This window comes from Mesoplodon bidens, assembly GCF_964165515.1.
Source record: "Mesoplodon bidens genome assembly, chromosome: 1".
Classification (NCBI taxonomy): Eukaryota; Metazoa; Chordata; class Mammalia; order Artiodactyla; family Ziphiidae; genus Mesoplodon; species Mesoplodon bidens.
In genome coordinates this window covers 55413639-55426226 of record NC_138176.1, presented here as the reverse complement: position 1 = coordinate 55426226, position 12588 = coordinate 55413639, and the positions used below count along the sequence as shown (strand labels likewise).

The 12588-nt window shown below is 37.0% G+C and overlaps 1 protein-coding gene across 1 annotated transcript in view; it reads right to left on the bottom strand.

The window, feature by feature from the left end:
- Positions 1 to 12588, bottom strand: part of DHX15 (DEAH-box helicase 15) — a 52305-nt gene that overhangs the window by 31009 nt on the left and 8708 nt on the right. Inside the window, exon 3 of the mRNA XM_081245488.1 lies at positions 11210 to 11403. Coding sequence (XP_081101614.1) covers positions 11210 to 11403 — 194 coding nt within the window. The remainder of the gene's footprint in view (positions 1 to 11209; positions 11404 to 12588) is intronic.

Genomic DNA, 12588 nt, shown 5'->3' with positions numbered 1-12588 from the left:
TGCTAACTTGTGGAAAGCACTAGTCTAAATTAATCAAGTTAAACAAGAGGCAGGGTATTCCCTGGTGGTCCAGTGGTTAGGACTCCAAGCTTCCAATGCAGGGGGCCCAGGTTCAATCCCCGGTTGGGGACTAAGATACCGCAAGCCGCGTGGCATGGCCAAAAGAAAAAAAAAAAGTCTTTGGCACTATTAAAATAAAACTTAAAAAATGTACTGCAAACGTGTTATTTGGTTATAGTTTTCTTTACATATATTTATAATTTTTGAAACATCTCAAGTAGTCTGATTCAAAGAAAAGTCATAAAGGGAAAATAGATCCACAGAAAGGTGATAAATGCTTTGCAAAATGAACACCAGAAATTTAAAAAGTTTTTAATAATAAACTGTATTATTCATAACTTTAATGAATGTCAACAAGTAATGCTCAAGTTATGAGTGATGAAAAACTGACTGGGGCTTCCCTGGTGGCACAGTGGTTGAGAGTCTGCCTGCCAATAAGGGGACACGGGTTCGAGCCCTGGTCCGGGAGGATCCCACATGCCGTGGAGCAACTAAGCCCGTGCGCCACAACTACTGAAGCCCACGTGCCCTAGAGCCTGTGCTCCACAACAAGCCACCACAATGAGAAGCCCGCGCGCCACAACAGAGTAGCCCCAACTCACCGCAACCAGAGAAAGCCCCCATGCAGGAATGAAGAAAAATACCTGACTGTATGGGTAAGCAATCCTCGGTAACAGTGTTCTCGGGAGGTGTGGGGGGTAATAAAAGACTCCCTGCCTCAGCACCACCCCCCCAATTCCAGACTGATCAAAGATGTTTAAGACAAAAACATACCAGAATACAGAATACATGGAGGATTATTTAAAACAACCTTGGCCAGAGTGTGATGTAAAATCCAATATTAAAAAGTGGTTAAACATATAAAATTCATGTTTCTGCAAGGCATGAAATGTCATGAACAAGGCAAGGAAACAAATGGCAAACTAGGCAAAAACTGCAACTCGTATCCAGAATGTCAACTGCTAAAAGCTCATACAACTCAGTAAGAAAAAGGCCGACCAACCACAGGACAAAGAATAGAAAGTTACCAAATTTCATCAGTTCTATAATACCGTATATTTTTCAAATTTACCTTCTCTGTGATTGGCATGCATTTTATTTTTTCCACTCATGATTTTTTAAATTGAAGTATAGTTAATTTACAATGTTGTGTTAGTTTCTGCTGTACAGCAAGGTGATTCAGTTATACATATACGTACTTTTAAAATATATATTCTTTTCCATTATGGTTTATCATTGAATATTGAATATAGTTCTCTGTGTTATACAGTAGGACCTTGTTGTTTAAAGCGTACATTTTAAAATAGCACCTTACAAACGACTGTCAACCAGGTAGCAATACTCCTGATAAGATGAAAAAAGCATCTCAGATTCCGAAAAGAAATACAAATGGCCCATAAATACATGTAAAGATGCTCAATTTCATAAAAAAGAAATGCAAATTAAAACCATAATGAGATTCTATTCATTTACAATACTGACAAAGATTAAAAAAAAAAAGTTCTACAACAAAGTATTGGCAAGGGCATGGAAACTGACGCTCATTTGCTCATCCCTTACTGGTCTGAGTAAATAAAATCTCTGTGAAGGGAAATCTGGCCACAGCTAATAAATGCAAACACACCCTTTGATCCAACCAGTTTCATTTTTAAGAAATTCATTTCACAGATATACTCACCTGTACACATGCGTGAAAAAATGTGTGTACAAGATTGTAAGGGAGTACCTAGGGCAGCAACCAATTTTAATAACAAAAACTGTAAATTTGAGTGTCCATCAGAAGAATTAAACTATGCAGCCATTAAAAAGAATGAGGCGGGCTTCCCTGGTGGCGCAGTGGTTGAGAGTCCGCCTGCCGATGCAGGGGACACAGGTTCGTGCCCCGGTCCAGGAGGATCCCGCATGCCACGGAGCGGCTGGGCCCATGAGCCATGGCTGCTGAGCCTGCGCGTCCGGAGCCTGTGCTCCGCAATGGGAGAGGCCACGACAGTGAGAGGCCCACGTACCCCCCCCCAAAAAGAGGCAATTTTATGTTTATTGTTCTACAACAGCCTCCAAGATAAATATAAATGAAATCAGCAGCCATACGTCTTGAACCAGCCCTACTATAAACTCTGAATTAATCTGTTCTGAAAATCCTAGTTACACAGTGCTTTTCCAATACTGTTAGGGTTTTGGTTACCTTTCAAAGTATCGGCTTTATCCTGGCATGATTAAATATGCAAGTAAATCAAAACTATGTTTTTAGAGGATCCAAAATTTGCCTCAGCATGACCCAAAGACATTCTTGGTATCTGCTTCAAAGAGTATTCAGTATAAATGACAGGCACTGTTAATTCTTAGTAATTAGATTTACTGCTTCACAAATACTTACACATAACTATACGGAGAGATGAAGAATGAGGATGGAGAGGAGTAACAACACATACAGTGGACATACAGTGGTTAAGAACGCATCCTTGTTGCAAGACAAACTTTGATCAAGTCCCTGCTTTCTTACTGGTGTTCAACCTTGAACAAGTTCAACTTCTCTAACACTCCATTTGAAAAATGAGAATATGGTAGCTATTGTTTAAATTAAACAAAACAATGTATATAAAACACCTAACTGCACCAACTGCCTGGCACTTGGTAAGTATTCAATACAGTAGAACTCTACACTACACTCTTAACTAACCTCCACCTAATGAATGAATCCTTGGGAAAACCACCCTTACTCTACAAACATACTGTAGTATAATTACACTTTTGTCCCTGCCAGGTGGGTCAACGTAATATGTGACATGATCATCAACTTTCAGAACAGAAAAGAGAGTTGTACGTATGTATCCTAAGTTGTATGCTCCAGAAAAGCTTGAAAAAGATAAATCACACACACAAAAGCTATCAAATGTGTGAGATAACTACAGAAGAGTGAAAGGTGTCTGGAATTCCAGAATTCCAAAAGACTGAACTCTCTTAAATTCTAGAAAAGCAACACCTGTGTATTTTGCAAGTGTTTGAGGTTTAGATCCCACCTTTAGAACTAGACATTTTACTAAGTAATGGAACTCCAAAGGGCCCATATTCAAGGAAATGGGTTTGTCCTACATTAATAGATTGACGAATGAATGTATAGGTTTTAAGCTAAAATAAAATGTTTAACGTTTTCATAAATTTTTTGTTTACCACTGTTTTTATTTTATTTATTTATTTATTTTAAATTTTGACTGCATTGGGTCTTTGTTGGTGCACACGGGCTTTCTCTAGTTGCGACGAGCAGGGGCTACTCTTTGTTGCAGTGCACGGGCTTCTCATTGCGGTGGCTTCTCTTGTTGCGGAGCACGGGCTCTAGGCACGTGGGCATCAGTAGTTGTGGCTCATGGGCTCTAGAGCGCAGGCTCAGTAGTTGTGGCGCACAGGATTAGTTGCTCCACGGCATGTGGGATCTTCCTGGACCAGGGCTTGAACCCTTGTTCCCTGCATTGGCAGGCAGATTCCTAAGCACTGCGCCACCAGGGAAGCCCTACCACTGTTTTTAGATTAACCCACTACAATCCAGTCAAGTGACATATGTGTCTCTGTTAAAGAAAAGCTACCCATATTAAAATGCCTACACAAACAGGTTTGTGTCTGGTAATTTCTTCAAAGTTATAGTGGATCAAGACTTCTGAAAGAGACAATGACTAAAAGAAGTACTTACACACTTTCCTACCACATAACCTATTTTTGTTTAAAGCCCCTATCGGTAGAATAATTTTTTAATGACAATAGTAATGAACAGAAAAAGAACAAAGCTAAAACAGTTTGCATTTATCAGGAATAATATTAGAAGGCAGAACTACATATAGTACATTGATTTTATAAAATATTGTTCTTTTCACCAGCAAATATGGTGAGTCTAAACACCCTACCCTTCCTTCACAATGCCAACACTGTGAAATGGTTGATTACCCAAAAAAAGCAAACAATTTTTAAACATGCTTACAGTGAATGCTATTATACTTATTAAAGAACTACTGATAGTTATCAAATACCTTCATCCATCAAAACAATTTTTTTTCCAATATCAGTTAGTACTTCTGTATGCCATGTGCACAAAAAAAGTTGATCATACATTTTAAGTATATAGAAGTCAGTTTAAAAAATGAAAGTTTTTTACCTCTTTTAAGTGACCTGGCTATTTCTGGACTCATCACTAACTTAAGAAAGTCTTCTGTGCATCTCCCAAATAGCTAGCACTGTATGCCTCAGTTCTAACTTCACAAACCTGATCCACAAGAACAGTCATTTAAAAAAGCAAGACATTTTGTTGTTCAATATTAAGATCTCCTAAAGGACAGCTCACATACAATCCACTAAAGCACAATCTAAGTTTACTGCGTAGAAAAATAAAGGTGGGAGCATCCAATCTGATTCCGCAGACATTACATTAGTAAATAATGGTGGTTAAGAATGAAATAATGACTGAGTTTTTTCTTTCAATGTCCAATATTTGTTTAATAGGCTATTAAGTTTTTAGAACATAAATACTTATTAGGTTCTTAGAACTATACTACTAAATAAACAAGAATTCTGAGTTATTTCTTTAGGCCTAGGGTGTCATGAAAAAACTCCTGACATTAAGCATGCTGCGAACCAAAGCAGCATGGGAACTTCTACTCTACTTAAAATCTAGCTTATCTACCTAGTTAATCTGCCCATTTAAGTCTCTGCATCCTTCTCAGCTCAGATGAAATACCACCTCTTCTGTGAAATCATCTACACAATTCATGTGACGTTCAAACTACCTTCTTAATTGCTTCATAGCTTACCTCCCCAACCAAGTCAGAAAAGAGCCAGCAACACTCAGTTCCTTTATATACATAATGATCCTTTCACTGGTAAAGGGATAAAGATTTATATAGGCTCACGTTCAGTTTGACATATTCTTAGCAAAAGCATTATCCAGTATGAGCAACACTAATCTTACTATAACCACAACACTATATTTAGCATCATATCGGTTACAATGAGAACAAATCACCATTAGATGTAAACAGTCACATGGAAAGGTACTATACAGTACTCGGAATAATTTGCAATCTACAATGTTTTAATGCAATTCTAATATCAAAAAAATGGACAGGGACTCCCCTGGTGGTCCAGTGGTTAAGAATCCACCTTCCAATGCAGGGGACATGGGTTCGATCCCTGGTTGGGCAACTAAGCCCGCCCACCACAACTTCTGAGCCCTCTCGCGTTAGAGCCCACATACAACTAGAGAGCCCTCGTGCCAAAACTGAGCCCTCGCACGGCAATCAGAGAGAACCTTGCGTGATGCAACAAAAGATCCCACATGCCCCAACTAAGACCCAATGCAGCCAAATTAGTTAATTAATTATTTTAAAAACAGACCAAAAAAGCCAAACAGAAAACATCAAATCACACTTATCAAGTACATAGCCTCATAGTTATTAACTGGAATGCTGAAGATCAGCAGCCAAAGAATACAGCTTTATTTTTGGCAAACAGCCAAAATACATTTGGTGTGTGTTTCAGAGTTAGGGATCTAATCAAGCAAAAGAAATGAACAATTGAAAAATAAGGAAACTAAATCATTTTTTTCAAAATATACTGCCTAGTCTGCAAATTTTCATAACTTTTGAAGGAAATGTTCTCCCATCTTCACAACAGAATTTACAAAGCTAGGATCAATGTGTAGGTTCTACTTAGTGTTTTTTTTTTTTTAATTTATTTGGCTGCGCCAGGTCTTAGTTGCAGCAGCATGCAGGATCTTTAGTTGCAGCACGCAGATCTAGTTCCCTGACCAGGGATCGAACCCATGCCCCCTACACTGGGAGTACGGAGTCTTAACCATTGGACCACCAGGGAAGTCCCCTACCTGGTGTTTTTAAAGATGCTGGCACTGTAAACAAGAGAGACTTCTATAACTAATCCCTTGCGAGTGCCTAAGTATAAACACAAAGGTCAAATGTAATACTATATGCAGACCTTTAGGAAATCAAGTTAGCTTTCTATGAATTAACAAAAGCCAACAGAATTTTAATTCTAAGTGACAACAGTTATTTTTTTAGTCTCTATGACAGGAACTGCTTAAGTGGTAAATAGCCACATTTACTCTTTATTCCCACCCCTTTCTAAAGATCCACTAAAACTGCCTTTCCCTAACTTCAGTGCTACACTTGAATTAGAACAAAGCCTATCATATAACAGATGTTCAATAAAGTAGTTTATAATTGATGTTTGTATAATTAATGACCTCTAATGACCAGTTATCTGTTTCCACATCTTACCTCCAGTCCTAAAAGAATATTTGGATTCATTCATTAATTTCATATTGACAAGTAACGCCAACTTTTAATTCAAGCTAAAACCCCCGAATTGTAGTTCAATTGTTGATTAAAAGGAACTTTATTAAATTGGTTTTATAAGTCCATTTAAAATTAACCGGGTTAACTGGTTAATAAGATCCAATAATTTCTCAAACTGGAAATCTACCACCACTATCAGCAGCAGCAAGAGTAGAAATGTTGACTTAGCACTTTCTGGGTAACAGGAATTACTCCATGGGCTACACACAAATTACACATGTGATCTGAGAACAACCCTAAGATGTAGTTGTTATTATCAGCTCCATCTTCTGAAAAAGCAATAAGCTCAGGGGAGGTTAATTACGTGGCCAAAATCACAGCTAATAAGTGGCAGAGCTAGGACACAACTCAGGCACTGCAATCCTAGTCTGTACTCTACAATCTCTTTCCTTTTGATTCTCTTCTCAAGTCAACTTTTTAGAACAAGACTCTCTTGTTGGAAACCCACTCTGGAACCTCTAAGTAGTCCTTATGCAGCTGGTGCTTCGAACTGTTGTTTCCAGGGGTCCCAAAGAATTTGCTATGGCAATGTCTGATAAATCCTCCCCAAGGGTCAACCTTAGATATTCTATTTTACTGGGTTCTTACAGTTGTTAAATATTTTTGGATTCTCTCTCATCTTCTTGCCTAGACCGTCTTTCGGAGATTAAAAAATTCTGCCAGTTTCCGATCCATGTTGTGGAAAAGCACTTCCTTGGCTGGTTTGCTCAAAACTTCTCTCCCTCAAGTTTTACACAGGGCTTACCACACCTCAAAACCCAAGGCTTTATTTCTCCCCGTTACTTAATTAAATTTCAGCTATGTCCTGTGTTTTAACTTTCCTTGATTTTCTAGCATCTTGTCCTGAAGTTATATAAAAGATAAACATCTCAGGATAGTGCAGTCATACAGAGCTAAAAGCATGTGTCCTCCAATAAAGAGCTGCAACACTTTCTGCTTCATCATTATCCTGGGTTGAGTTCTTAGTCCTGTGACATCCCAAAACTGACATAAATCTGATACCCAAAAGCAAAAGATTCAGAATAAAAGGCAAATTATGTACATCAAATCACTATACCTTCTCCACCAAGACAAGTTTAAACAAATCAGGGAAAATGTCTTTCCATGAAAATTCTACCCTCTCCATGATTATATTTAAGATTCACCCTTAGTCTACATCGTAGTGACAAATTTTCACACTCCTCTGCTGCCCCTTCCGTGTCCTCAGAATTTTTTTTTTAAAGGATTCATGCACAAGAAATGTCTACAGATACAGACACAAACTCTCTTCCCAAAGGGTTTATGTTCCAATTAGGCAAGGAAAAAAACAAAAAAAAACCCCAATCTTTGATCATCCATACTGTCTACAAACCAGTCCTGAAATATCTCAAAAGCCATCTGCCATGGAAATGCTGATTCACACAAATGAGTTGGATACTTTAAATAATATGCAGACTACAGTGCATTCAAGTAAAAAGTACAATTTTTTTTCCCCTTCAGAAAATAAGTTCTTAAAAATGATGTTCCATGTGCCTAGAAAGATCTGCTTCTCTGTACCCCAATCCCTACTCCTGGCAAACCATTACTTTTAGTTCAGTCCTTGACTTAAAATTCTGCCTTCTCTTTTCTAGTCTCAACTGAATTCTCAAATGATGCTTTCATATACACTCCAAAATTCTCTTTCAGAGCCTAATCATAATTTTAAATTTTATATTTACTTTTTTATTTGCTTTACGTAGACAGGAACCAGGTTTACTACTATACCTAGCACTGCCCAACATACAGAAGATACTCAATTATTAATTGACTGAATGAATGACTAAGCATTACTTGTGTAAATTACTGGATTCCCTCAATATCACAATCTCTCAGTAATTTGGCAGTTTGAGGAAAAAAAACAAAAAGGAAGCATACCACCTAAAATAACAGTGAAATTAGCTACTAAATTAATAACTTAAATATTATGATGTTTTCCCGAAAGTTCAAGACTACTAAACTGCCTTAAAAGTTATCAGCTCCTTCACAAAGGATGAAGAATGGATTTCTTAAAATTTGTTACAAGTCCAACTATAAAGTGCTTAAAATCCTGTGCAAAACTGTTATCAACCTCTTCCTTATGTTAAAATGAATTAAGATATTTTTCACTGACTCATCACAAATTTGCCAACTTAATCTTTCTGACTATTCTGCTCTTCTTATAGCTATCTCATGAGGTACCCCTCCCAATAATGTGCATTCCAAGATGGCCAAAGGAACATAAATATACTGCAAAAGAAATACTTCAGGGAGGGGAAAAAAAAAAAAAAAAGATGGGAGCAGGCAAACACACAACAAACAAAATATAAAAACCATTTAGCAGTGGTGGTTTTGAAAAGTAACTTGCCTACTGGGACTGGATAACTATTTAAGGCTAGTCTAACATACTGTGCACTAATTTACACTAGATCCAATCCTCTAAAATAGCATAATATTAGACCTAGAACCTAGACATATATGTGTCCCAAACACTGAAGAAACTATCTTTGGACCATTAATCTGTATAAAGATGATTTAAAGATATAATTAGGCTAAAGTACTCTCAAACTTATTTAATTAATAAACACGTATTTATTCAGTATACACAATGAATGAGGAAGGACATGGTTAAATTCTCAGCTCCTGAGACAGAATCTTTATAAGTTAGTCCTCTTTACCATCCTTCTATGGTGAAAATTAAAGGCTTCTTCTGGCTACACAGTAGATACATAAGCATTTTATATCTATATATGAAAATAGTTTATAGAGATTACTGATAGTTGTCTGATGTATTCACTCTTCCTACCCAATTAACTATGTAACCGACCCTCATTAAGTTAAAGCTTTAAATGTTTTGAACACTGGGTTCTCAAGAAATGAGTTGATAGATGACTATACAAAATACACATAGGGATTCATAAGACACTGCACTTAATGAAGCATTCCCATGAGTTAAAACTACCACTAACCCTGTACTACTAGGACTTGATATCACTTAAAGATAATACTAAGTTAGCTTCTAGCTCTTCAGAAGATTCTAGAAGAAATTCCAATAAGCTTACCCTGTCAAGAATTAAAGTTTTTTTTAATTTTACTATAGCCTCCAGAAACCATTCCATTAAGAAAATATCACAGTGCCAAAGATACTTTCATTTTGAGCTTTCAAATCTGCTACTTGTCACTCCCTATTAACTGAACCAAAACCTTTCACAAGCACACAGCTTTTGAAAGCCTACCACTTCCTACTACAAAAATACACAACACACATTCTGCCCCAACACTGCATGTAACTTTCTCATCTCCGAATTTCCAAATTCTGTTCTCCCTGCTCAACTGTGGCTTTAAAAAAAGAAATTCAATGCATACTGAATCAAATTTTAGAATATTATTCCTCCTAAAGGTGAGTAAAATCTGCCTTTTATTATCCTCAATTGCTTGACATTATCTAATCTTAAAGTAGTAAAAAAAAATCATAAGTTAAGATTTTGCTTATGTAGTGTTTTTGTCAATTATATTGTAATTACAACCAACCAATAATGTGATTACACTAAACTAAAAAGATTTATTCAATGAAGATTAAGGTTTAAGCCAAAAACATGTCTCATAAAGACAAGCTGAAGTAAACACCTAAGTTCAATTGCTATTAAAAATGAAACAATCTGAAGTTCTAATGAAACAATATATCAAAGAAACTAAGAAATTGAAATGAAACTTGAGGGTAACAATGTTCTGATTATGGAAAAATTTTAAGTTGTGACATCACAGTTACATTTCAAGAAATCCTATCTTCGAGAGAGATGCACTGAAATATTTAGATGAAAGTGTATGATGCCTAGGATTTACTTCAAATTATATGGGACATATAAAAGGTTGAGATATGGATGAAATAGGATTGGCCAAGTTTGAAGATGCAAGACAAATAAACATGAGTTCATTACAGTATTATTCTACTTTTACATACATTTGATGTTTTCTGTAAAATATATAGTTTCCCCCATAACACAGTATGTACCTCTGCCATCAAAGACTCACGTCACTGTCCATGTAACATTTTATTCCCAATTGTCTTTTAAAAACAACCTGAGGGAGAAGATTGTATCATGACAAGGAAATTGTTTTTAAAAAATGATTGAAATGTCATACATACACAGAATAAACAAATTAAAAAAGGGGAAGATTTTCAAAAGAATTACCATCAGGCAACAAACATCACTACTTACGCAGAATGGAGGTGTTAAGATGAAGGTAAAGTATTAGGGAAATTAAAGAAAATGTTAGAAAAAAAGCTCAGTACGGCTGTCAATCATATGCACCACGGTATAATCAAGAGGAACGAGGTCTTTGAGGAGACTCCAAGAGTATATCACAAGACAAAAGATTCCTCCTTGTAGCTCATAACATATGCATGGTAATAGCTGTACAGTTAACATTAAAAGCTCTCTCACCCAAATAAATCATACCCCTTCCCACACATCATTCATTCTAAAAGTAACTGTCCTTTACTAAATGTATCACTTTACTTTTCTATCATATTTAAATGATCCAGAATTTCACCTAAGATATTGCACCAAGTAACTAAAAAATCTGACCTTTGAACTTCAATGACCACTGAATAGCTATACATATATTACTACCAAGAAAAAGAGTCCATATTAAAAAGTCAACTAGTAAGCATAAGAAGGTCTAATATGGATTAGTCTAAAGTTAGATGGCTTGAGACTCCACTAGCAAAGTCCCCTATCTGGTGGCAGAAAGTAAGAACAGAGGGGAAAAAAGTGTTCATTTTTAAAGATAGTACTTACTTAAGAATGGTTTTTGCACTACTGCAGTCCTCAAATCGAATGGAGTAACCAACTTCCTGGCCCAACATCACATCCATTTCATCAGCAACTCTCTGGGCCACACTCATTGCAGCCACTCTCCTGGGTTGGGTACAGGCAACTCCTCTTTTGGGTCCTGGTAATGATCGCATGTACTCCACACACCACTGTGGAATCTATCAAATAATTTCACATTTGAATTAATTCTACTCTGCCTGCGCATCAGGTATATTTAACATGAAGTGTTTTATCTCATTCTAATAATTTAAAACAAAATTCAATTTAGGCACACCACAAATTATTACTTATGACTTAAACTTATAATAGCATGAGCTCTCCAAGCCAAGGAAGGGTAATGTATAACACTGATATGTCATAACTGCATTCCTTAGTGAGCTAGGTCCACTGAGGCTTTGCTGAATATGCTCTATAGTGTCAATGTTCCACCACCAAGCATTTCTCTATGCACTGGAAAAATTCCAACTTAGGAAAATTCTACTTCATAACAAATGTTAGTTCCCAAAAATATTCTAAGAAACTGTAACTTAGATTCCTATACAATTTAAGTTACAAATTTAGCTCATACTTGGTAAGCCAGCAGAATCTAACTCCTATCCTTCTCCCCTCAGAAGTAGGCACAATGGCAACACCTTAAGTACATCTTAAAAGTTAATTTTAGTTAACTGTCAAACTCAAATTCAATAGGACCTATAGAAGCAGCAAAAGCACTTCCCTGAAGGAGGGCAATGAAGGGTAAACAAGGAAAAAAAAAAAAGACCAACAAGCATAGGTAGTTGGTTGTTGCCATGATGACACTGCATTTCCTAGCTGTTCCATTATCAATAGAAACTAAGAGATCTGCTAATTTAATGGTTCTTCTCTACTCACTTACCTGGGAAAGAACCATGGGAAAAATCTAAGTGCTTACTACATGAAATTGGAATCCACTCCTACAAGAAGGACATGATGGATCTCCATCAGAGCCTCCAAAAGCCTAACAGATTTTAATGCTACAGGAAACGTGGCATTTTTTTGGTATAGGATTTGTACAGTGATATTTGAAGAATACTAGTTGTACTATTACTACTTTTTTTTTTTTTTTTGCAGTACGTGGGCCTCTTACCGCTGTGGCCTCTCCCGTTGCGGAGCACAGGCTCCGGACGCGCAGGCTCAGCGGCCATGGCTCATGGGCCCAGCCACTCCACGGCATGTGGGATCTTCCCGGACCGGGGCACGAACCCGTGTCCCCTGCATTGGCAGGCGGACTCTCAACCACTGCGCCACCAGGGAAGCCCTATTACTACATTTTAGTTAGGTTCCTTCTGCAATTTTGTTTGGAGAATTTCCCTTTCTGATAGGCA